The sequence below is a fragment of the Rhododendron vialii genome, chromosome 10a (assembly GCF_030253575.1).
Source record: "Rhododendron vialii isolate Sample 1 chromosome 10a, ASM3025357v1".
NCBI classification, from domain to species: domain Eukaryota; kingdom Viridiplantae; phylum Streptophyta; class Magnoliopsida; order Ericales; family Ericaceae; genus Rhododendron; species Rhododendron vialii.
The window spans coordinates 7245786-7272320 of record NC_080566.1 but is presented as its reverse complement, the minus strand read 5'-3'; the positions used below and the strand labels follow the sequence as shown (position 1 = coordinate 7272320).

General features: G+C 41.5%; 1 protein-coding gene across 1 annotated transcript; it reads left to right on the top strand.

Annotated features, from left to right (window-relative positions):
• Positions 1-11951: 11951 nt before the first annotated feature.
• Positions 11952-15590, top strand: LOC131304584 (protein SWEETIE-like). Its single transcript, XM_058331865.1, has 4 exons — positions 11952-12099; positions 12176-12265; positions 12373-12457; positions 14849-15590. Exons 1-4 carry the CDS (start codon positions 11965-11967, stop codon positions 15013-15015), a joined length of 477 nt encoding a protein of 158 aa, XP_058187848.1. The 5' UTR covers positions 11952-11964; the 3' UTR covers positions 15016-15590.
• The last annotated feature ends 10945 nt before the right edge of the window (positions 15591-26535 follow it).

The following is a 26535-nucleotide window of genomic DNA, read 5'->3' as shown; positions in this document are numbered from 1 at the left end:
TATGTGCGTGTTTTGGGATACCCAGGCGACAACCGGTGAAATCCACTTGGAAGAGGCGCTTGATCACCGCCCATTCTAGATGGAAGTCTCGGAAAGTCAATTGGATTATCTGGTTATACTTAGGAGGTAAGATCTCTATGGTGAGATAGATAATTGTGTATAGGATTTGTATAATAAAGAAAAGTTTAGAAACTGTGAACCGTTTGACGTTGCCGCCTAACTTTTTCAAAATATATGACGCATTATGTATACGGAGATTGAGGAGGTATGAAATAAATCCATTGCATGTGTTAGAGAGGTCCAAAATTGAATTAGGAGCTCAAGTGTCCTATGATGAGAAACCGATGCGTACCGTAGACTCGTGTAATCCATTGTTGAAAGGTAAGCCGATGTTGTTAGTGCATGGTTACGTGGAAATGGGGGTACGAAATTCAAAAGATATACGCGTGTTTGTTGTGGTCTGCTTGATATGAATCTAGACATAGACTTGGATGGTTATTGAATTGTTGTGTGATGGATAGTGCTACAGTTCGAGTATGTTGATATGTTGCTTGGCATAGCCAGATTAGTTTTAGCAAATTTCGAGGACGAAATTTCTTTAAGGAGGGTAGGGTGTAAGGACCCGTATTTTTCGGATATTATTTAAACGTTTCATAAATATTAGAAATTGAGAAAAAAATGTGAAATTGATTGAGTTTATTTTATTTGGGGTCAATGTGTTAGAATTGATAATCGAGGGAGTGCAAGTGCGATATTTGTGGGTGTTAGTATAAAAGGGTGTGTGTGTGTAGGAGATTAAAATTCTCCCATCTCTCTCTTTCCCCTCCCTCTCGGCTCTCCCTCTCTCTCGACACACACACTCTCTCTTTCCCTCTCCAACCCGGACTCAAAACCCATGGTAAATAACCTCCAAACCTTCATCCATTCACGTTGTTGAGCTTGAAATTTCGTGGGTTTCGCTCGGAGGAGGAGATTCGGTTGATTTTGAAGTTTTCGGAGTCTAGGGCTTGATCAATCGCTTGGGTTTCGATCGAATCACTTGAGGTAGGGAATTCTACCTCTCTTTATATGTTTTATGAGTGATTTGGTGCATGAATCGTGCTTGTAATGTCGTGTTTAAGTTTGGATTGAAAATTCGTAGTTGCTGTCAGAATTGTCTGTTTTTCCTTGATTCCTACCGGTAGGCCCGTCCTTTCTACCGGTAGAACGTTGTTACTTTACCAGAAAATCGATTCCCTACCGGTAGGAACTTTTCACCTACCGGTAGAACGTTTGAAAATTTTCATCAACCAGCTCAAACGTATAGCAGCAGCTCAAAAGCTGCTCAACGTACCAATCTTCTACCGGTAGGAATTCCTTACCTACCGGTAGGTCAAGCACGAACTTGAATGTTGGCCTTTCTGTTTTCAAGTTCTACCGGTAGGACTTGCTTGCCTACCGGTAGGTTGCGTTTCTATTTTCAAGTTCTACCGGTAGGAGTTGCCTGCCTACCGGTAGGAGATCATTTCTATTTTCAAGTTCTACCGGTAGGAGATTAGGAGTTTGAGTTGCTTTCAGCTGCTTTCTTGAGCTGCTGCAGTATCTTTCAGCTGCTTCCATATATCTTTCAACTCGCATGTCGAAGCTTTTCATTGACTTTAATTTGATTGTTTACACATCCTTCCAAGTGTTTTGGTGAGTATTACTCGTTTCTCACTTAGAGTGGCATTCAATGGACTAGAGTGAACATGTCTAGGGATTCGACGAGTAGTAGTGCAATCCATTCTCTCTCTCGACTCGTAAAATTCTTAGATTCCTTTAGTACATGCTTTTACGGACTCCGAGTATAGAAACTAGATAATCGGGCATCGTAGAGTCTAGTCGTGGGTTGATATGTGGTATGCGAAGGTACGGGGTGTACTTAGGGGTATGGTGAGGATGTGTGTATTTGAGTATATGCGATATGGTAGATTGTTGGTCTTATAATACCATACGATTGATTAAATGGTCTTTGAATTCAATTGAATGAATGGATGTTTGTGAAAATGGGAAGCAGAATGAAAGTGAATAACTAATGGACAGAGTATTGTAGGATTTTATGTATGGGCCTAGTACGTCATGTAAGATGCGGGTATGTAAACAAAGAGGAAGTATAAATGTGTAAAATTGTGGAATCACGTAATGATTACTTAAAATTCAGTGGTATAACCATCAAAGGGGTGATGAAATTGATTACGAAATGATGTCAATTGTGAAAAGTGTGAAAGGTGACCCAAGTGGTCGTTATTGAGGGAAAAGACTCGGGGTGACCCTGCGCTCGAGGGAACTAGACCCGAGGTGACCCAACTGATTCATATTATTGGAGGAAAAGACTCGGGGTGACCCTGCGCTCGAGGGAACTAGACCCGAGGTGACCCCAACTGATTATTGTTATTGAGGGAAAAGACTCGGGGTGACCCTGCGCTCGAGGGAACTAGACCCGAGGTGACCCTAGTGATGATTGATGGGAAATACCGAATTAAAGGAAACGAAAGGTTTTGCAATAAAGGGATTTAATGAAGATCAATGTGGACACGAGAAAGATTGTACTACCGTACAAAGAGTAATAAGATGTTTTGATTTGATCATAGACAAATGTGGAACGACGCGAGTTTGTTAATGTACTTAGTTAAAGAACCAAATGGTTAGTGAGATTGATGTGAAGTCTAGGACTCTTAGGCGATGATTTGCAGCTAGTTGGTGGTCACTTGTACTATAGGCGTATCTGTCCATATTCATTCATTCTCGGTGTATGATTCATTCAAACTACATATAGCTTGAGCTTAGAATTCTCTACTGGGCTAGTGTAGCTCAACCAAATCTTTCTTTTCAGGTTCTGATGCCGGGCAATAGATTGCATGCATTGTGTGCTTGACAGTAAAAGACTTTTGGAAGCTGACATCACTAGTTATTTCGTCATCGTTGTGAAGATCTCATTTTGTTGAAGATGGTTTTGTAAATAATTACTATTGAATTTTCTTTTGACTAAAGTTGTAAGTATCAAAACTTAAGGACTTGTTTGTAAATTAAACAGGTGGGAACTCCTTTGGGTAACTTATATGATATGCGAGGTTCCTCTTTTATTGAAATGTATTACTTAATTATGTTGAAAATCGAGGGCGTGACAGAAGAGAAGTGAAAAAGAGGGGAAGAGGAGTTTTTCCCATTTTTCGTTTCCCATTCTCAATCAGCCACTGCGCAAAAGGACCAATATACCCTCGCCAGTTTTTGGTAATCCTCAAAACCCCCTCATCTTCCACCACACGAGAGAGAGAGAGAGAGAGAGAGAGAGAGAGAGAGAGTTGCAAAGGCTTGAACCGATTGGAAAATGTTCCCATTCTCCTTCGCCTCTTCACGTCATTGCCTTAATTCCTTTTTTTGGCAAATTGCAGAGAGGCTTGAACCGATTAGAGCATCTCCAACGGGAGATGTCAAATCTGATGTGGAGCTTGTAACGGTAATATTTGACATTAATTGACAAACCAACCCAGATGCCTTTTTTAGGCCAAATCCTACGTGGCTTTTGACATGAATGAAGGGGGAGGAAGCATGCCAACTTTGACCACCTACATCTTGCCTGCCAATTTTCAAAAAATGACTATTTGTATTTTGACATAAGGGTTGGAGAGGGATAATTTGATGTCAAATAAATAGAATTTGACATAAGGGTTGGAGAGGAGGTTTTGATGTTAACTTGGAGATGCCAAAATGCCACATCAGCCTTCAAAAAAACATTGACATCCCCAATTTAAAGTCAAGAGTTGAAGATGCTCTTAGACACCATGATTTGGCAAATTCATATGGAGGAATCCAAAGCTGCAATTTTTTCTAATTTGGTGTGGAACAAGACAACTGGGTTTTGAAGACTTGAAGCCAATGGGTATTGGTATCCCAGGAGAGGCGGCCCTCAATAGCTTTGCCTCTATTATTGTGGGTTAACGTCAGAGAGAGAGAGAGAGAGAGAGAAGAGGGTCAGCTTAAAATGGAAGAAAGGAGTTGGAGGCAGAGGATCTCTCCTCCATTTTCTCGTCACCAGAATACAAAGGGGTGGGTGTTTGCCAATTTGTTAGGTAACCTGGTAAAGGAAGCCATAATAATTCTAGGGGTAACATGGTAAAAATTCAATCGATAAATCATTTTTATTTCAGAGTATCTTCCAAACATTACTCCTGTTGCAAAATTCATTCTGCACCTATTATTCAAACATTCTACCAGTTTCAAAATACATTCAAACCAACCCAGATGCCTTTTTTAGGCCAAATCCTACGTGGCTTTTGACATGAATGAAGGGGGAGGAAGCATGCCAACTTTGACCATCTACATCTTGCCTGCCAATTTTCAAAAAATGACTATTTGTATTTTGACATAAGGGTTGGAGAGGGATAATTTGATGTCAAATAAATAGAATTTGACATAAGGGTTGGAGAGGAGGTTTTGATGTCAACTTGGAGATGCCAAAATGCCACATCAGCCTTCAAAAAAACATTGACATCCCCAATTTAAAGTCAAGAGTTGAAGATGCTCTTAGACACCATGATTTGGCAAATTCATATGGAGGAATCCAAAGCTGCAATTTTTTCTAATTTGGTGTGGAACAAGACAACTGGGTTTTGAAGACTTGAAGCCAATGGGTATTGGTATCCCAGGAGAGGCGGCCCTCAATAGCTTTGCCTCTATTATTGTGGGTTAACGTCAGAGAGAGAGAGAGAGAGAGAGAGGGGGTCAGCTTAAAATGGAAGAAAGGAGTTGGAGGCAGAGGATCTCTCCTCCATTTTCTCGTCACCAGAATACAAAGGGGTGGGTGTTTGCCAATTTGTTAGGTAACCTGGTAAAGGAAGCCATAATAATTCTAGGGGTAACATGGTAAAAATTCAATCGATAAATCATTTTTATTTCAGAGTATCTTCCAAACATTACTCCTGTTGCAAAATTCATTCTGCACCTATTATTCAAACATTCTACCAGTTTCAAAATACATTCAAACCATAATTCAAAAAGTCAAAAAATCAAAAAGATAAAAATGAAAAGTTATAAAGTAGGCTCCCAACCACTCCTTACATGCATAAAGGACGTACAAAACGTGTATATGTAGTACAGTAGTATCTATTATGGGATGATGGTCTTTTCTCTCTCATCAGTCATCCCCCCCCCCCCCCCCCCCCCCCCCCCCGGTTTGCTTCTCTCCCTCACTTTACATCGACTTTGTCTCGATCCAGAAACTCAAATAAGTACTTAAAAAAATGACATATTTTCAAATTTAAAAATAATGGGCTTGCGAAAGTAATTTTTCAATTTTTTTTACAAGGTTTGATAGATCTCGACGAAAACTATCAAATAAGATATATATTGCATATTTTTTATTTCAGTAAGCTTATTATTTTTAAGCTTGAAAATTATAAATTAGTACTTAACGTATTTTTTATGGGCTTTTCTGGAACAGGACCAGGTTAGAGCATTCGCAAGAGCTTTGGTATATTTATTTGTTAAAATGTGTATTAGAATAAAATGAATCTCACAAATATGTGTATTAGAAGCGGTTGGCAAACCAATAAGGGAGTACCTGAAGGGGAGGAAAGACATAATTAAATGCCTTGTGACCATGCTCACTGATGGGACAGGTGGGAATTCCAACGGCCCAGGAAATACAGGGGATAGCCTTCTTGAAGAATTAAATAGAGATGAAGAAAGTCAAGTAAGCACTGGTATAGATGACGATTTCAGCACTGACGACAAACAGGCATGGATCAATGCCCAACGGTATGTATATTTTCTACTAGGGCAAGATGAAATAAATTCAAGAATTTTAAAACTACTGTTGGAAGTGAGGAGATGCTATGTTTGAAATCTGACACTTTCTGGAAATGAAATCAACCTTTCAGCTGGGAGCCTGGCCCTGTAGAGGCTGATCCCTTGAAAGGTAGCAGGAATCAAAGGACAGTTGACATACTTGGCATGACTGTTTGCATTATTGGTTCAAAAGATCAGCTAGTTAATGAATATCGTGTTATACTAGCTGAAAAGCTGCTAAACAAATCGGACTATGACATAGATGTAGAAATACGTACTTTGGAACTCCTCAAGGTATGGAGTCTATTCAAAATTAATCGAATGTTTCTGTTAGCTTTTTAGAAGTCTACTGGATTCAGTTGATGATTGGGATTTTTATTTTCTATTAGGTTCGGCTTGGTACATCTTGATGCTAAAGTTCGTGTTGTTATCTTCCAGACACATTTTGGAGAGAGCGGCATGCAAAAGGTGTGAAATAATACTTAATGATCTGATTGATTCGAAAAGGACAAACGCGAATACAAAAGCAACCATACTGCAGCCATCTCAAGCAGGTTTGCTTTATAAACGTATTTTTGAACTTGGTCGTAAGTAGGTATTCTTTAACTATGCTTCTTTTTTAGTAACTTAACCATATATATAGGAAGCCTCAGTGCTTGCATTTGCAATCATTACAAAGCCTATTTACTATTTTTGAAGCATATTTACGTAAGTTTTGTGAGTGACTGTTGTCAATTGATTCATAGGAGCGGAGGCATTGGGGGGAAATGGTGTTTCTCTGGATATATTGAATGCTACTATTATATCTTCAAATTTCTGGCCACATATCCAGGTATGCAGAAGAATGAACTATTATATGTCTGCTCTTCTTGTAAAACAGTAGTTGGTAAATAGAGGATGAAACGTATTGGTACAGTGGTACTTGTTTACTATGTGATAAGAGCAAGGGCAGACCTATGTGTGGACAAGGGGGGTCCACTGACCCCACTGAGTTGCAAAACTCTCCAGTAATATACATATGTTCTCCGGACATTTTTATGGTTTTGTCCCATATGTTTTATATCTTGGAGTTTTTGCCCTGAAGATAATTTTAATTGTCCCATAGATTTAATACTCTTTGGTCTTTGCCTCATGAATTTTATACTCTTTTCTCCTTGCCCCCAAAATAATATACTTTCCCCAGATTTTATTGATAACTTGCCAACCATTTACATCTCTGTGTGTGTGTGTGTGTGGAAAAGAGAAGAAATCAATTGAAGCATCAATTAGATAAGAAATTGAATGCATGGATAAGTAATAACCCATGAGCCATGATTCTGTTATTAGGTAAATCTAAACCCTAGGTCCTAATTTGAAAGCAAAAACCTGTATCAATTTGAGACAAAATTAATTATTTGTTTGATTGCATCTTTTTTTATGTGTGTTTTTTTCTCATGCTACATATTTGGTATGCAAGAATTCTTAATTTGTATTTTCAGATTGTATAATGATATTTCTCTCTCGACTAGATTGTTAATTAGATTGTTTAATGTTTACCATCCGCATTGCTTAATTCTAATTTAGGACATTGAATTTTGTGTTCTACATTAGGCTCTTTCATTAATCCAAACTAACTACCTCTATGGACTTATTAGGATAAGAAAATTGATTTTCACACTCTCTTTTTTATATCTACACTCCCTTTTTTGTCTTTTAGCAAAAAAACACACACTTTCAACATTAAAAAAATAAAAAAAGGAAGTGAATATCAAAAAAAAGAGTGTGAAAGAACTATGGATGGGTGTTACCTTTTAGAGAGAGAGAGAACGAAGGGGAAATGGGAACAGAGGAAGGGCTTTACCTGTTAGTACTCATCAGTTGATGCGTGGATGAAAGGCCTCTGAGTTAGGATATACACTAGTATGTGTATATCTAGCATTGTGTGTTGAGACAAAGAATCGGTTCGGTGTCAATCGGTTCCTTTTCTGTCGAAACCGAAAGCGAACCGACATTTACAATTTTCAAAAATTCAAAACCGAACTGAACCGCTAGTAAAACCGACCGAAATTGTTAAAAATGGCTCGGTTTGGTCGGTTGGTTCGATTTTTCGGTTAAAACTTTCATCCTTAAAATGTGGTAATAGTCATTCTTATTTGTTGGTGGTGAACAAAATCGGACTCATTCTAGTGTGTAAAGAGTTTAAGCTTGGCATCAACCCGACAAGGTTGGTCAGTATAATTTTAGAAACCTCAAGGGAGGTATCTGTAGGTATTAGTAACCCGAGGGTAGGTCAATGTATTTTTCTTTCTAATACTCGAGAGTAGGTTCTCAAGGTCTGCTGTGCTCCACTCTTCCCACGTTCTGCGCTTTCTGTCGTCGGAGATTCGGGTTTCCATACCCTCACCTTAACTAGGGCTGGCCACGGGTCGGATTTGGTCGGATTGGACCCGACCCGACTTTAGTCGGATTGTTGAAATGCCCACCCGAGACCGACCGAACCACTACTTAGGCTCCGACCAAAACGTGGTCGGGTTGGAGTTGTCGGGTTCAGTCGGGTCATCGTATTAGGGAAAAAAAAAAAACTACGTACATACAGCAGAAATACATCAACTCAACCAGATCTACAAATTCAACAACAAAAGCCTTTGTTCGAAAAATCAACGAACTCAACAACAAAAGATCTACAAACTCTTCGTTCGAAAAATCAAAATTTTGATTATTCAAAAATTACGCTGGCCCAGAGGACGAGGAACTACTGCAAACCCCTCCTTCTAAAAGCCTTCATTCTTCTACAGATCTACAAACCTTCATTCTTCTCCTTCCGGACGGCTAGGAACGACTGCGACGAAAACATTGTCGAGGACAAGGGGGAGACGCCGCCGCAGCAGGCGGAAGAGTGGTGGGAAAGCGGGCGGAGGTGTGGTGGGAAAGCTGGCGGGGGTTTGAGAGGAGAAGGAGAACTGGACTGAGAGGAGTAGGTCACCCAGGACTTGGAATGGGGCGCAGCAATGAAGAAGGAAGTGAATGGCGTACAAAATTATGTTTTTTTTTCCTTTTATATTGAATACGGTCGGTCGGGTAATCTAAAAAATAATCCAGTGCATCCGACACCCGACCGACGGAAGAAAAAATTCCTGATTTTGGACCCGAATCTGACCGATACACCCGATCAGATCCGTCCATTACCAGCCTCTGTTTTCGGGTCGGGTTTGGGCGGGTGGTCGTGCGGGTCGGATCCATGGACAGCCCTAACCTTAACCAATGGCCGCACTATTGAAGAAACTCCCTCTCCCTCTCGCTCATCTCTTCCGGCCCTTCTCATCCGATCGAACTGCTCCAAAGTGTAGATTGAAATGGACGAAGGAGCTGAAGTCCATCTTCAATGGGGTTATTGAAGAATTAGGTGGACTTGAAAGCAAGTCCATGATTCTCCCTCTCTCTCTCTATGAAACTACTGTAGCGGCATCCATCTCTTGTATTCTTGCTCTCTCTCTCTATGAAACTACTGCCCTCTGACCGGAATCATCATTTCTAAAACCCTATAACATGAGAGACAAATAGAGCAAGAATACAAGAGATGGATGCTGCTATAGTAGTTTCATAGAAAGAGAGAGAGAATCATGGACTTACTTTCAAAGTCCACCTAATTCTTCAATAACCCCATTGAAGATGGACTTCAGCTCCTTCGTCCATTTCAATCTACGCTTTGGAGCAGTTCGATCAGATGAGAAGGGCCGGAAGAGATGAGCGAGAGGGAGAGGGAGTTTCTTCAATAGTGTAGCCATTGGTTAAGGTTAGGGCTGTCCATGGATCCGACCCGCACGACCACCCGCCCAAACCCGACCTGAAAACAGAGGCAATGGACGGATCTGATCGGGTGTATCGGTCGGATTCGGGTCCAAAATCAGGAATTTTTTCTTCCGTCGGTCGGGTGTCGGATGTATTGGATTATTTTTTGGATTACCCGACCGACCGACCGTATTCAATACAAAAGGAAAAAAAACATAATTTTGTACGCCATTTCACTTCCTTCTTCATTGCTGCGCCCCATTCCAAGTCCTGGGTGACCTACTCCTCTCAGTCTAGTTCTCCTTCTCCTCTCAAGCCCCCACCAGCTTTCCCACCACTCCTTCGCCTGCTGCAGCGGCGTCTCCCCCTTGTCCTCGACAACGTTTTCGTCGCAGTCGTCCCTAGCCGTCCAGAAGGAGAAGAATGAAGGTTTGTAGATCTGTAGAAGAATGAAGGCTTTTAGAAGGAGGGGTTTGCAGTAGTTCCTCGTCCTTTGGGCCAGCGTAATTTTTGAATAATCAAAAATTTGATTTTTCGAACGAAGAGTTTGTAGATCTTTTGTTGTTGAGTTCGTTGATTTTTCGAACAAAGGCTTTTGTTGTTGAATTTGTAGATCTGGTTGAGTTGATGTATTTCTGCTGTATATAAGTAGTTTTTTTTCCCCCCTAATACAATGACCCGACTGAACCCGACAACTCCAACCCGACCACATTTCGGTCGGTCTTGGGTGGGCATTTCGACAATCCGACAAAAGTCGGGTCGGGTCCAATCCGACCTGACCCGTGGCCAGCCCTAGTTAAGGTGAGGGTATGGAAACCTGAATCTCCGACGACAAAGAGCGCAGAACGTGGGAAGAGTGGAGCATAGCAGACCTTGAGAAGTCGTTGAAGACGATGAACAATACATTGACCTACCCTCGGGTATTAGAAAGAAAAATACATTGACATTGACCTACCCTCGGGTTACTAATACCTACAGATACCTCCCTTGACGCCAAGCTTAAACTCTTTACACACTAGAACGAGTCCGATTTTGTTCACCACCAACAAATAAGAATAAGATGGAAATGCTGGATATTAGTAGCGTGGCTCCAGTACCTTGAGTCCAAGATTGGTCTTGAGGACGTCTTGATGGTGCCTTTGGGACCAAGATTGGTCTTGAGGACGTCTTGCAAGCCCTTGGCGGCATTGATGTTCATGTGCAGCACGGCAGACTTGTTCAGCACTTCCGCGTTCGGGTTCAACGATCGAATCGACATTTTTTCGCTGCTGGAAAATAAGCACAGAAATGAGAATATAACTACCGACAAACAAAACCTGTGTATATACATATTCGGATACACGAGTGTATCAGCGTCAATTTTACTCGAAAAAAAATCGTCAATCTACAATTTGAAATCCAGCTTTCTCCTTCGCTCCTTTTACAGTAGCACATGCAAAACATTCATCTCTCAGTCTCAGAGATTCTACTGAGAGAGGTAGCGACAAGATGGAGAGAGAGAGATTGATACATTTTCACAGGTAAAAATACATACACCGAGAGAGGCCAAGATCATGTTTTTCCGGACCGTATTTGGAGTGAACCGACGCAGATACACAAGTGTATTATGTACACGGAAGTGCTTCATCTGTATGTAAATGAACCAAGTGGGAGTGATTACCAGAGAACAGTTGAACTGAGAACAGAGTGCGGGCTGCGGATGGGAGCTGCGTCAGTCGGGAGGGGAGAGAGAGAGAGAGAGGCGAAGTAGGGTGGGAACTGGGAAGGAGGTTTTAGGTTTTGGTTCTGGAATGTGGGGGTTTGAAACGTGCGGCTTACGATGTTGCTCCAATGTAGTAGGTCCGACTGACTGCTTGAACCTGCAACCCAAAAATGAAACGGGTGGATTTTGTTTCTTCGAATGGTAATGGTGCAGTGTGGTTTGGTTAATTTTCAATGGGAAAATGACGGTAACGGTTAAAGACGTGTTTTGATAATTAATATTCATCAAGAATATATTAAGAATATTTATTAATGCTAAAAATATCTTTGGTGGCTATTAATTATCAAAACACATCTTGGACCATCATTCTTCCTTTTCAATCACACAAACTCATCTCATATAGTCACATACAGTGTGTGTGGACCCCACTCTTCATGTGAGAGGAGTTTGTATGTTTGCGTGTGTGAGTGTAGAAGAGTTGTTCGATTTATGGTAAAATCAGGATCGAAATTCAGAACCGGAAGCATTCGTGAAGCTAAGTAGGTGACTGGTGGGGGTCGGGCCCCCAAAATTAAGTTTTTAACTAAGGAAAATGATTTTGCCACTCTATTTTTTTTTTAACGTCACTCCCTTGCAAGCATATTTTTTACACCAAAAATACATTTGTAGGAGAGGCTTTTCGTCTCATAATGCGGTTAGCTGTTGGGGATAAATCCTTCACAGTAAGAGTAGCTGCTGCAAGATGTCTAAAGGCATTTGCAAATATCGGAGGTCCAGGTTTAGGAGTTGCAGAGCTGGACAATTCTGCTTCTTATTATGTGAAGGTAGGTGTTTTAGGTCTCATTTCCTAGTGGTTCCTTTCTGAAATCAGTCTATCAATAATGGAGGCAACATTATTAGGCCCTCGAGGATCCTGTTTCATCTGTTCGCGATGCCTTTGCGGAAGCTTTGGGTGCAGTGCTTGCTCTTGGAATGAATCCTGAAGCACAGGCGCTTGTCTTAAAAATGCTATATTCCATTTGAGTGTTCTTTCATGCTGCTACATTCCATTTGTGTGTTCTTTAATGCATTTTCAGTCTTTTCTTTATCTTTACTAGGTGCAAGCAAGGGGAAAAGGTCAATTTACCCCTAAGAAACTTGAAGGGGGTTTGCAATGGCACTTAGTGTTGCCCTTCATAAAAGGTAGTTCCATCTGTTCTAGTGCTCTGCTTGTCATTTAGTATTCAAACTTTAAACGGGAGTTCAAAGGGTAAAATAATACCGTGGCTGTGGTCCTCAAAATAGTAGGTGAATTTTGAATGGTTGGTGGTGTAGGATGTTTATGGGAGAAATATTGAACAAGATTAACCCATTCTTAGGGCCTATAAAGAGAGTTTCAACCCAAAAGAATGAGACATTATCCTACCATAGGATCCCTGAGACTGATAGGGATTATTACATTTTAAATTTACAGTTAGTATGATAATAAGAATTCCACATCCTTATCTCATTTGTTGCGTGAACATAATAAACTATTATGTGTGCCTATGACTCTTAATTGCAGGAACTTTCAACTATGCCCACGTTTCTTCGACAGAAACGCGTTTCCGCGTTCCCGTCGAAGGAAACTCCGAGAAACCCGTCCCAATGACGACGGGAACTCGTTCCTTACCTATACGGGAACTTACACCCAAAAAACGGTTGAGAGACTTACGATTCAAGTTGCAATTGGTACCTTTAAGGTTGTTTTGATCTTGTTAGTGAGCACATTTGATATTAACCTTCTAGAGTCATATTAATGCCTTTAACTTTTACGCCTACTTAATATGCACAAGAGCTCTATTGTGTAATCATGTGCTACAATAAAAATGTTGAAATTCAAAATATATTTATAATTTTAATAATTTTTCCTAACCGCTCCCACACTTCTGTGATCATCCGCTCCCCCACCCCCGCTCCCGCTCCCGCTCCCGTCCCCACTCCCGCTTCGTGTAACTAAGCTATGACTATGGCATTTTTGCTGTCAACAAAAGGCTTCTTTTTTTTTTTTGGTTTTGAGAAGTCTTATTTCATTTTTGAAGTGTACGAGAAAGCATCCTTACATGCTAATTGACGCAGCTTCCTATCATCGGGATTCTGATGGACCTAGAAATGGGTTGTGATGTAGGACGTTGTGAATAACACTCTCTTACTAGTTAGAATGCCTTCTAGTGACTAGTGAGAGACAATGGTTAAATGGACTTGTATGGGCAGGTTTGGTGAGTTATTGGGCTGAAAATGGTAAAAGATGATTTTTAAGGTTTTTGCAAGGATAACAAAACGGTTTGAGACTTGAGTGCTGCGATTCACGATAAGAAAAGTAGGAAATATGGGGATGCTGGTGACTTGGAGCAGCGATTTTTGTTGTTGAAATAGTTGCTCTACGGAACTGGTTTGGGCTATAGACGTTCATAATATACCGAAATTTATAGACTTTGGCAGCACAATAAAGCTTCAGAGCTTCTTATCCGTAACATTGGTATTCATTTAATTAGAACCTGAGAATATTACAGAATGTGACTATTACGGAAGAAGAAGAGAAAGAACTGATTATATTGCTAACTGAGTTGATTAAAACGTACGTCGCATAGCTGGGTATAAATAACCCTAGGAATGATAAAAAAAAAAAAAAATGGTAAACCTAATCAAGCCTAATCTGTGCCCTAAATAGAGAGATATAGTACGATATGATTACACCTAATCTTTGCCTTAAATGGGGAGAATACACTACAATATGATTACGATATGATACACGGAGATTACACCAAGATGCATTCCATTCACAAAACCCATGTGATGGCCGCTTCTGTTAATTAATTTTTTGTTATGTAATTGTAAGTTAATAGCCTATACTCTGTTCAGTATTTTGTGGGAATCGAAGTCATTCTGTGACACATGATTGTTAATTTATTAGCACTATGATTTCGTAATATAAGTTCCACTGCCTGAACTTGATTCATTGTTATGGAAAACAATAGCATGCTCTTCACTATACAAAAAAGTAAGACGAATGCAAACTGCAAGTGGAACCTATTCTGTTTTCAAAGCAAATGCCGGGTTGCAGATGAGTATTATGAAGTGAAGAGAGGGACCATAGAGCTGAATTACTTTAGGCACGTTTTATTCCCAATGGAGGTCCTGTGTGAGTTGTTTACTGGAGGGAGGAGAAAAAGAACGTGAGATGGGAGGACTAAATTTGAACAGCTGTAGGAAGGTTTCTTCTTTTTGTTTACTAAAACGGTACGTAGAATGGTAGAAATATTTGTGTGACTCGACTGCAAGCTAAATTGTTGAAAACCTGCTTTCTGTTTTGATATGCATGTTTGGAATTTTTACTGCTTGTTGTGGCCTATGGTTGATGCAAGTCTACAATTAACATCCACTGCACTTGTTTGGCTGTAATTGATTTATGTTCTCTAGAGTTTTTGTTTCATAACATGTACCCCAGGGAGTCAGCGACTCTCTAAATATCTCTTCTTGTCCTTATTGGTTTCTATTAATATGCTGTTGATGACTTGGCATCCACCTATACTTTATATATTTTTCGAATTGCAGCAAGTGGTCCTCGGCTGAAAGACGTTAGTATCGGCGTAACCTTGTCATGGGTATCTCTTTTGCTGGTAGATTCTTATAGGAATCCACCTTCGCTTGTTCTTCTAATTTTCCCAGCTTCCCATTTTATGGTAGTGGGAGTGGCCTTTTGGAGTTGGATTTTCTATTGAAATGCATATGTATACTAGCATACGTACATGTGTGTCGGTGGAGTTACTTTGAAATGGTTGGTCATGCTAAACTATTCTATTTGTCTAACAAGTTACTTGTGTTATTTTCTGCACAACTTTCTACGTTTCTTTTGAGGTGTTTAACTGTTTCTTCTATGTTTTGTTTTGTGCTTTCTGTTCTCCCCGGATGATATGATGAGTTTTTGGCTTGGCAATTTAGGTTTTTGGGTTTATGATGCTTGTAAGCATTGTTGAATTTTTTGCTTCAACCAAGGTGTTTGGGATTGTAATAAGTTGGTCACAGATCAAGTATTGTATATCTTGCATTCTTGTTTTTTCTTGATAGCCTAGCAACAACTGCCATAGATTCCCCGTTTATGATTTCTTTGGTCTCTTAGAGATTTTCACTTTGAATTTCTTCCTTTCTCTTGCCATGATTTTGGATAGACTTCCATTAATTTGGACCTTAACTTTCAGTATGATGCCGGGAATTTGCTGTGGTATATAATATTGCGCTATTATTTTGGAGGAAGTTAATTAATTTCTGTCCATGTTCCTCCAAGTTATTTGTTATGCTGTAGAAGCCATGTAGAGTCTTTGAATCTTCTGCCTTTTTATATATATGTTTTTCTTATTTCTGCTTATCTTGCTGGCCATTCGTCTGAAGTATCTGCATCCAGATAGCGAGCTTCACAACTTTGCTCTGCAGGTTATGGAAATGCTCCATGTGGATGCTTCTGCTGATGCACAAGCCTTGGTATGTTTTCTAACCTATTTGCTGCTTCAACTTTGTGGAGATATGTTTAATGATGAGATCAGACAAAGTCTGTATTGTTCGATTTGTGTGGGTGTGTGAGCGACAGTAGAGAATTGTTAGAATTTTTGATGCTAGGACTATAGCATAGTTTGGGGATTCTATGATATTGATGTGTGTCCATAAGGTAGAGCCAGTTTGAAGAGACCGGGAGGTACATTTTCATTTCACACCCTTGGCCTTTGGGAGTTGGCGACCTTCTGATGCTTTGGAAGTTCACCAGCAAATTGGAGTGCTTAGTGGGAGCTTCACTTGTGATGAGGAAGATTGGACGATCGCTCAAAGATGCATGGAAGAGTTTCGGATAACCTGATTTGACCTTGGAGGAAAGACAATGAGATTTTGGAGTATTGAATGTGTGTTGAGCTTGGTTGACCAACCAGAATTGGCGCCAACCTCAAGTCCCCTTCAAGACTATATGGTTTTGTCGACGAACCCCTTTGTAATCCCATAGTTATTATGACTAACCCATGTAGGCTAGGAAAACACAACCCTCCCCATTTGGTACTTGTGTACCATTTTACATAGTGTAGAGCTTTTATACGGTAGACATTCTTGTATCCAATAATCCAAGCAATGCGGGACTTCTTTAACATCCTCACTCACACGACATGTTCATTTGGTAGGCTTGTCGTGTGCAGGACAGGGACACGTACCATTCCCACTCCTGGTACTTTGACTCTAATATAATGTTACCCGGTCTTGGGTAGAATTTAACCTCAAAAGTTAGTTGTTGAGGCGTGCAATATGGGACTTTACCATACCTATTGCCTGTTGTTACCATAGCCATGTAATATGGGACTTTACTTCACACTCTCCTTGAGCTCATTCAATAACACCTGGCGCGTATGTGGGCACACGCCCCAAAATTTTTGATTTTGTCATTCTAAAATCGGGTGTGGCCCTTTTTGAAAAGTGCGGCAAAACGCTTCGATTCACAGTCGCCACTCGGGTTTTAGCGGTGAAATACCCAAGGAACCGAACTCGAAAACATTTGCTACGTTTGTTTGATTTTGAAAAAGATTCGTAGACTGGACCGTCGTCACCTTCGATATCTGAGGTTCGGGAGTCAGGTTACGAGAGGGGAAGGGTTTTATGGCACCCCTCTCGCCCAATCCGGAAATCGGTCTCTACTCAAGCATTTTTATAAAACTTCTGCATTTTTCTCTCATTGATCATTTCTTTAGCCAATTAGGGCGGGGGAACAGTTAATGGGGATTAAAACTGTGACAAGTTGCAGTTATGTGACAAAAATGCTTATGGAGATGATTTGCTTGCAATGATGAATATAGATTGAGAACAAGCACTGAGAGCAGTCTGAATAAGTTGGAGTACGCTGCTTTGGAGGGACATGAGCAGGTATCACACTAGTATGCACTGGCCAAGCCACTGCATGCTGATATGACTTGCGCACGCCACTACATAACTGGCGTACTTCACTTATCTGGTCTCACAGTCTTTGTTTGCAACCCTCTGGGCTCTGAAAAGGGACCAGCGCACACCCAGGACAAACCACGCAGCTAATATCAGCATATATACAAATTACAGATAGCAGGAGTGGCTTGAAGCCATAAGAAGAAACAGAATACCCCATAAACAGTGTGGGGTCATGAGAAGAGGCCAAGTCTAAGCTAAATGCAAGGGCTAGCCACTGGATCCTGGCAACACTGCCGTACGCCAGTCTTAAGAGACCGTACGCCAGTCTTAAGAGACCGTACGCCAGTCTTAAGAGACCGTACGCCAGTTTCACCATTTGGTCAATGCTTGGCTTTGCATTATTTGGGTTCTGGAACATGACCAGAGAGATCCCAGGAGCCCTCCAAAGCAAATATTGAATACTACACCTAAACAGTTCTAGGATACAGAAAGTTGTAAAACTGGTTATTAGCATGCTAAGGTGATGACAGAAGTATAGGCAAGAAAAATGGATGACCAATGATCCCCACGCCAGTAGTGCACATACTGCCATGACAGGCGTACGACATGATGGTACTGGCGTGCGCCATCGTTCATCTCACACGATTGTTATATTTTACCAGTTTAAGGCCAGGACTAGTATTGATTACTAGCCTGGACCTCACTGGCTTCCCTCAGGGTCCAGAACAGAAAGCCACACAAAGGTGATATACCTTTGGTTTTGAGGTTGATGGAGGATTTGAGCCTTGAGCTTGGTGTTTTAGAGATAGATGAAGGGTGTATGGGTGTAGATGATGTGTGTATTGAGGTTTCTTGCTTGCTCTTTCAAGTGAGGGAAAAAGAGGAAGCAAGAGACAAAGGGGAAGAGGGAGAAAGTCTTGGAGCCTTCAATGTCGCTAACCCTTTGCATTTATAGGCCAGAGATGGACTGAAAGAGGCTGTGATCAGTTGGGTTAAGGTTTGGTTAGGTTAGGAGAGAGCCTCCCATGAATGCATGGGACTTGGCTTGATGGAAGGTGTAGGAGAGAGGGGGAACGTCCCTGCCGAGTGTAATTATCAGGGGGACTGTAGCCCACGTTAGGGTGGCACAAAAGTCTAGTCCATGTGGCTGAATAAAGTTGATTTGACAGCGCTTGACTGGCGTGCGCCATGTTTTGACCTGCGTGCGCCAGTGATAACTGAGTCAATGGTCGATGACAGCGCACGCCAAAATAACACTGGCGTAAGCAAGTAGGTTTTGCTGGGGCCATCTGGCTCGAAGGGTTTGAGGATGGAATTCGAAAGGGTTTAAATGAGAAATGTCCAAAGCTCAAAGCTCAAGACCTGCCATCGACCTTGGAATGTTCTCGACCTTTAATCATCATTGGGGCAACAAAAAGACTGTAACAACTCCGATTTTTTCATTCAATAAAAATCTCGTTGTTATTCGAAAATTCTTAATTTCTCTTAATTGCTCAATGATTTTCTTATTTGATTCTCAGTAGTTTGTATTCAAGCAATTGAACGCCTTATCATCATATTCCTCGACTAGAAACCCTAATTACACTTTAGCCCCTCAAGGATTGTTTCTTAACTTTTAAGCCCTACTTAGCAAGTTTAGTTAGCTTCTAACCGACTTGTTAGTATAACCAAACTAGGAAGTCACCTAGTTACTTTTCCCTAACCATAGATGGACCATTTTGCCCATCTTGAACCTTTTGAACCTTTTCAAACCCTAGACTAGAAATTGTTTAATTATTTCTTTTATTGTTTTGGTTTTATTCTTTATCCTTTGGATGATAAAAGTTAGGGAAACTATTATCCATTGGATAATAGAAACCCAATTCTTTATATTAAAAAGATTCAATGAAAGATTTGAGCAAAGACTTTTATAATTTGCTTTAAAGTACTTTTTGATTATTTTACTTTAAAAAGTTCCCTAGTAACCTTTAACCTTTGGACAATAACCGTTATGGTAATCTTTACCCAGTGGACAATAGCTTTTCTAAATATTATATCTTGATAAGTACATATATATATATATATATACATATATGTTATTGCCTCATGAAAAAGGATATGTAGTCTTTTTATAAGGCTTAATTTATTATTTAAGGTACTCGTCCTTTATTACTCATTGGTCATTAACCATTAGGGGATTTATTATCCATTGGTCCATAGGGTAGTCTTGCCAACTAAGTACTAGTCCTATTAAACTAATCTTTTATTAAGATTCCCGAGAGTACAAAGTACACTATTATATTAATTAAGTACTAGTACTTTTTGTATTAATTTTATGGGAGAATCTTGACCTTAAAAGACTACTTTTTGATCTTAAGTACCAAAGTACCTTTTGTTTATTGTTTTCTTGTACATTGTAGTACATATATATATGTATATAGTTGTACTAGTACAAGAGAGAGAGAGAGAGAGAGAGAGAGAGAGAGAGAGAGATGCCGAGAGGAGAGAGAAAGAGTGAGCCGAGAGAGAGAGAGAGGGAGAGAGAGAGAGAGAGGAGGAATTGTACTCACCAAGATCTTCTTCATCCTTCCAATCCTTGGCAAATCTAATCTCCATTGTCCTTTTATGTTTGTTTTAGACCAAATCTTGTACCATTGTCTCCTTTCCTTCCAACAAATCTTCCAAAATCCCATCCAAGGTACTAAACTAGCCATGCAAGCCTAAAACTAGGTGGTTAGTGTGCAAGCAAGCCTTAACTTCACCCATCAACCTTTCAATCAACCATGACAAGTGAAAGAAAAGTGAGAGAGAGAGAGAGAGAGAGAGACAGAGAGAGAGAGATTCGGCTAGAGAGAAAGAGAGGAGAGTCTTGGCCTATAAATAGAAGCCATTCCAAGCTTCAAACTCACACCTTCAAGCTTTGCTCCAACTTCTCTCTAGAAATTTTAAGTGTTCTTGCTTCCAAAGTTCTAGTTTTCTTGAGTTCTTGAGCAATACCACCAAACCACCTCTTAAAACCACCCATAGATCTTTAAAGTAGTCCACATTAGTTAGTAAAGTTGTTTCTAGGAAAAGAAAGTACATCTCTTTTCCTTTCGAAGCAAACCGACGCCGTTACGCCGCCGAATTCCAAAACCGACAACCAAATCTTCGTAGCCGACCACCGCCAAGAAGAACGGTAGTTATCCTTATCCACTATCCCAAGTATAAAGTAGTTTTGTACCCTAACTCTAAAAATAAGTTCATTAGGAAGTAACTTTGATCATTTTATTTAAAGTAGATAAGGTTATCTTTCGTTGGAAACATATGAAATGCATGATGTTCGTTATTAGTGATTCAAGCATGTTAAGTAGTCTAGAGATGGATGATCTTGTTGGATTCATTTTGAGTTCTAGATAAATGCTTGTTTATGTGGAAAGTCCTACACCACGGAGTCTATGCATGATAACGTGACACGAGAACCAATAAAGTAGAGATATGGCACCTAGGGTGTGTTAACAAGGATGAAAACGCGTTTATCCGAGGGAGGAAATATTTTGAAACTACATAATGACCGGTTTTGGGTGGCATTATGTGAGTTGTGTATGTGTGCCAATGGGAACCCGGGACGGCGGAACCATTGCGAGGATACTCGGGAACCCGGAACGGCGGAACCGAGGTTGGGTGTGTGCTTGGTTATCCGTGGAGAGGAGCCAATGCAATGTGTGCCAATGGGAACCCGGGACGGCGGAACCATTGCGAGGATACTCGGGAACCCGGAACGGCGGAACCGAGGTTGGGTGTGAACTTGGTTATCCGCAGAGAGGAGCCAATGCAATGTGTGCCAATGGGAACCTGGGACGGCGGAACCATTGTGAGGATACTCGGGAACCCGGAACGGCGGAACCGAGGTTGGGTGTGTTAAAAACGATTTTTGAAAAGGTGATACGTTTATGAAATGTGGAAAATGTTGACACGGTCTACGAGGAGTCACGTAGGAGAAACTCACAAATCTTGGACACCAACGTTGATTGATATTCGAATACGGATGTGTCGTTGTTAGTTAATTTGGCTAGATAAGCATGCACTATGTGAAAATTATTGACTGTATGATGTATTGTTGTAAGTTAAGGGTTAGAGGGTTTGGATAGTTCTATTGAGCTTTGTGGCTCACGGTGTTGCCTTTTGGGTGACCCTGGCATATTATATCGGTGGCGACGCTGGTATAATATGTCAGATTTCATAGATGAGCAGGGCGAGCTTTATACTTTGGAGGCCTTCGGAGCCGAGGAGCTAGCTGTGATGGAAGAACAAGCGGAGCAGTAGTTAGGAACCTTAGTTCCCTCCCGTTTGTAATAAAAATACTTCTTTTAAGTTTTGTTGTAATAAAGAGCCCGACTCAGTTTATTTTCAATAAAATGTCTTCTTTAACGTACCCAAAATTCGGGGCATTACAAAGACCGTAAGAAAGGTTTATTCGGATAGCTCAGAATATGGTGTCTACAGTAGGCCCCCTTTGACCCTTGGAGTACCATGGACCTGGTTTGCTAGACACCTCTCTTCTAGACTATCTAGAGCAGGAAGTACAGGTCAAAGAAGACATGAACTTTAAAGAACCTGATCGGTTGAGTTCAGCCAAACAGATCATTTGAGAAAAATCGCCGCTGCTGGGGATACTATAGATAGACGGACCGCTGCTTGATCTGTATCAGAAGGGTAGTACGGGCTACCGTAGGAGACGAACTTCCCTGGGGAATGACCCTCTGCAAAAGCATCGACTCTGCTTGGGGAAAGAAGAGGAAATTGGACGGATGGATCGTCGTTGATTTTGAAATTGAACGGGTGGACCGTCGTTGATTTGAAATTGGACGGATGGACCGTCATTGATTTGAAATTGGACGGGTGGACTGTCGTTGACTTTGAAATTGGACGGGTGGACCGTCGTTGACTTGAAATTGGACAGGTGGACCGTCGTTGATTTTGAAATTGGACGGGTGGACCGTCGTTGATTTTGAAATTGGACAGGTGGACCATCGTTGATTTTGAAATTGGACGGACTCCGTTTGGGGAAAGTCCACAGGAACCAGTGTGAAACGGGGCCACCTTGGGCTTTGATTCGGAAATAAACTTGACTTTATAAAGGAGTCGGTCGGGCTTGAGGCCCAAACGATAGTGGCGTATGGCATAATGATACTGGCGTACGCCAGAAATCTTGGTCAACCCGGCCCAGATCCAGCCCAGACTCGGCTCAGCACGGCCCCCATGTCGTATAAACTTCTGTATGAGTGCAAAAACCGCCCTCAGTCGGTTTTGAACTCCGAAATCCTTCCAAAACTCTCAAAACCCTTTAACCTCTCACTCAATCTCTCTCATCTTCCTTCAAAACCCATTTACCCATATTACCCATGGCTGAATCCGGTGGTGACGGCGGCAATGGTGGCGACAAGAGCGAGGAATGGCCGAGAGTGGGTAGAGATGAGGCCGAGGGGCCTCGAATCGACGATCAGACAACGGGCGAACCTTCGTCGAGTGCTGGTGTAGTGGTTGCAGGTAGCGGCGGCGGCGATGGTGGCCATGCAGCAGAGGTGGGTGGCGGTGTTGATGGGCGTACGCCAGGAGAGGAGAGGCGTACGCCAGCCGTTGTTGGTACGGGGGGTCCACAGGTTCGACGACTGGATTCAAGGAGTGGTGTAGAGGGTTTGGTGATCACGGGTTTGGGCTCGGTTGGAGCCGATGGCAGCGGCAGTGGTAGTGGTGGTGGTGATGATCGACCGGGGACACCACCGAGAGACCCGGTAAGGGGCAAGGACCCAATGGTCGAAGAGGAGACTGCCCACAGGGTACCCACAGAGGAGGTCGAATTTCGGCCGGTAGTAGGGTCTTCGGCGCATATTCCTATTACGCGTAGGGACTTTGCTGAGTTTGTGACAGATGAGGAGCTTGGCCGTTTGCTCCGAGATAACCCGAGGGTGGTGGCTGCAGTGCTAGCAGCGCGAGAGGATCGGCTCCGGCAGGTTGAGAGAGCTCAGGAGGAGGAGCGCTTGAGGATGGAGACTGAGAGAGCCAGGCCGAGGAGGTTCAGGGGGAGTTATGGTCCTTTGAGCGTGCAGTGACACTTGCTGAGTCCTTACGGCAGGCACCCCGTGCTAGGTTTGTCGCGGATGCGTATGTTTTGCCCGAGCCACACTTGTTCATACCGTCCGAGGTTGAGAGCCTCGCACCTCTCCGGGATAGCTACGACGCAGAGCTCATACTGAGAGACTCACAGAGACACCTATCCGTGGATTGGGCGCAGGTATATGTTTGGACTTACTTCGACATTCATGTTTTGTCATTGTAACAGTACGTAGCTTGAATTGGCGTAGCATAGCTTGCAATGTACGTAGGTCAAAACCTTGAACTGTAGCTTGACTTTAGAAAGTAGAATTTGGATAGTATGCCTCGACTTTGAAACTTGATTTGACTGATAAAATACTTGACATAGCTGAATCGACTTGCAGAGCACCAATAACTTCAACGAAAACTGTTAAGGCTAAGCTTGAATCAATCATAAGCTGCCTCGATTGATAACATAGTCCTTTGAACTTGACTTCGACTTGGCAGACCGTCATGACAAGATAAGTGCCAAGATAACGTGCCCAATAGTTTGAATCGGCCGGTTGATAAACAGAATGCCTTTGAAACCGACTGAGAAGTGTACCCTGATGAAAGTAACGCCTCGTAGTCCGAGGCTTGACTGAAAGATGCCTTTGATTTGATTCGACCGGTAGCAGAATTGGATAAAGCAACACGAGCACCGAATGGCTTTGATCGACCTCTGTAATGCTTGTTTCGACCGTAGAGTTACTCTTGAAATTCTGAATTCGACTGACTATTTGAATCGCGATTACTGATGAACCTCTTTTTGTTGTTTGTCTTTGTATGTAGAGAGGAGCAGCCAGCACTCGGGGTCACGGTGGTCCTGCGAGCTAGCTTGAGTTGTACAGAGGGTTGCCGGAGCGAGTCAGGGCTTTGGTAGACGCTGCAGGGTTCTGGCCGTTCATCCACACGTTGACGGCAGTGAAGAGTGACCATGCCCTGCTTACTGCTCTGGCTGAGAGGTGGTGGGATTTCTCGAATACCTTCCACTTTCCGATCGGGGAGATGACGGTGACCCCGTCAGACTTTGCAGCTCTCACTGGCTTGAGGGTAGAAGGAGAGCAACTCGACCTCCGGATAGAACTGAATCCCAAACACTAGCTATTAAATTGAGGTGTTTTCAAACTTATATACAGCAAAAAAATTTCATATCTTGCAATGTGGGACTTCACTTCACACCATCTTCTTGCGCAACTTGCTCACTTGATAGCACCTGCCGCGCGGGATGCATATCCCACTCTTCCCTGGTACGCTACCTCTAATACCATGTTACACTTATTCAACCTAAATGTAGCAGTTGAGTTGAGGGTGTCATCATGCTTATACATTGTCCATAATTCTCCTTAATTAGGCAATATGAAACTTTTCTCCACAGAACCTTGGGAATTCCTCCTTCCATTTACGGGACTCTTGATTAGTGAGGACATGGACACAACATTTTTTGCATTCCCACAAGAAAAGGGTTTGACGGTCCAAGGCGTGGCAATCTTTGGATCTTAAAAAATCTGAATGGAGCGGCGTTCCCCCACTGAAAGCCTCATACTAGCTTGTATCACCTTCTACGAACCGACATACTCCTCCAGACCCAAGATGGATATGAGCCCAACTTGTGAAAATTGTATCTTTAAAAGACTTGCATTTTAATATTCTGCCCATCAACCCATGAGGGTGAGGCATCAACAGCCAACCTTGTTTGGCTAGCATAGCCAAATTATAAGGAGTCAAGAACCACTTAAAAGGTCTCTATTTGCATCATTTGGATTTTGATGTCCCGTCTTTCATAGAAAACTCAAACTATGCGAGATGACATGGCCACACCAGTAAACACTGAATCAGTATGCTTAAATTTATTGTGCAACTTGAAAATGATTCTGCACTAACACATTGACTCGTCTAGTATAACAATTCTGATGGAAACCTTTCATGTGTTAATGGTTTAGTGTACAAAGTTCACAGAGAAGTGTTTATTTACATTTTGCAAGTACCAGTGGTTGCAGATTCAATTGGTCAATGGTATCTCTTGGTGGAATTCCTGCTAACACTTGAACTTTCTTGAGATGGAGTAGCATTATTTGGTAGAGCCTCAGGTGCTGCTCAATAACTGATACCAAGAAAAACTGATACCAATATTTTCTAAAGCAGTCAAATTACACCTATTTGGCTATCACTTGAGAAATCCTATCCGATGGAGTCTGATGATATTTGTTGACAAGGAGTGCTGACCTTTAGCATAGATGTATACAACCAAATTTAGCTTATCAAATTAGTGACCATGAATGCAAATGCAATTGATCAATGGAACTTTGGTGAGAATTCCTGGGAAAACCGGAACTTTCTGAAGAGGAGCAGCTTTGTTTGCTAGTGCCTTGGGTGCTGCTCAATAACTGAAATTCTAATGATTCCAAGAAGCTTTTAAAGCGTTTGCCACTTGAGAAATCAGGTCCACTGGAGTATGAATTATTATTATTATTATTTTTGTGACAGAGACCTTATCTTTTATATATCCATCTTATACACTTACATATTTAGTTTATCAAATGCCCCTTCTAGCATAGAAAATATGACTTGTGTTATGGGAGTTCTCAAGAACAGACCGCTGCCATTGCAGTTGACCTGCTTTTATTCACGTAGGATCTTGGTGCATCTGGGCATATGATCTTAGTAGAATGTGCATAACCTCTCACATTTGATTTTGCTAAATTTGTTTATGCCATAATTGTGTTGGAGATTATGTTTCTTCCGTATATGTGGCATTGGGATTTGCTTCAAAAAGCAGGTATAAACTACCAGGCATATTGTTCTTTATTCTTCTTTCTTTAAATAGTTTGAGTAGGTTCTGCCATTAATTAGTTGCCAACTAGTTTGACATTTCACTTTCTGAAACTAAATGTTGTATGTTTTCAATCCACATTTTTATGTTGGACTGCTATGATTGATATTATTCGTCTATGTTGTCAGTAATGCTTAGGAGAATGTGGTGAGACATCTCATTAATGATCTATTTTCCAAAATGAAGCTTCTTCTAAAGCATTTCCTTGTTGTTTTAAGGCATGTGTTCTTTATATTCTACGTGTCGGGGTTACTGATCAAATGACAGAACCTACTCAAAGGAGCTTTCTGGTGTTTTGTCGAAGCAGATTTGCTGAAGGGATTCACTTTTAAATGACTTTGGTGCGCCTCCTTCAATATAAAGTATAAATACAAGATGATTTCTGTTCAATGACATTGCACAA

What these genes read in the sequence shown, in the direction of transcription:
- LOC131304584 (XM_058331865.1), top strand. Translation starts at nt 11,965, where the DNA reads ATGCGGTTAGCTGTTGGGGATAAATCCTTCACAGTAAGAGTAGCTGCT. An exon ending in GAATGAATCCTGAAGCACAG is followed by an intron (nt 12,266 to 12,372) that starts GCGCTTGTCTTA and finishes TATCTTTACTAG; the next exon opens with GTGCAAGCAAGGGGAAAAGG. An exon ending in AGTGTTGCCCTTCATAAAAG is followed by an intron (nt 12,458 to 14,848) that starts GTAGTTCCATCT and finishes TTCGAATTGCAG; the next exon opens with CAAGTGGTCCTCGGCTGAAA.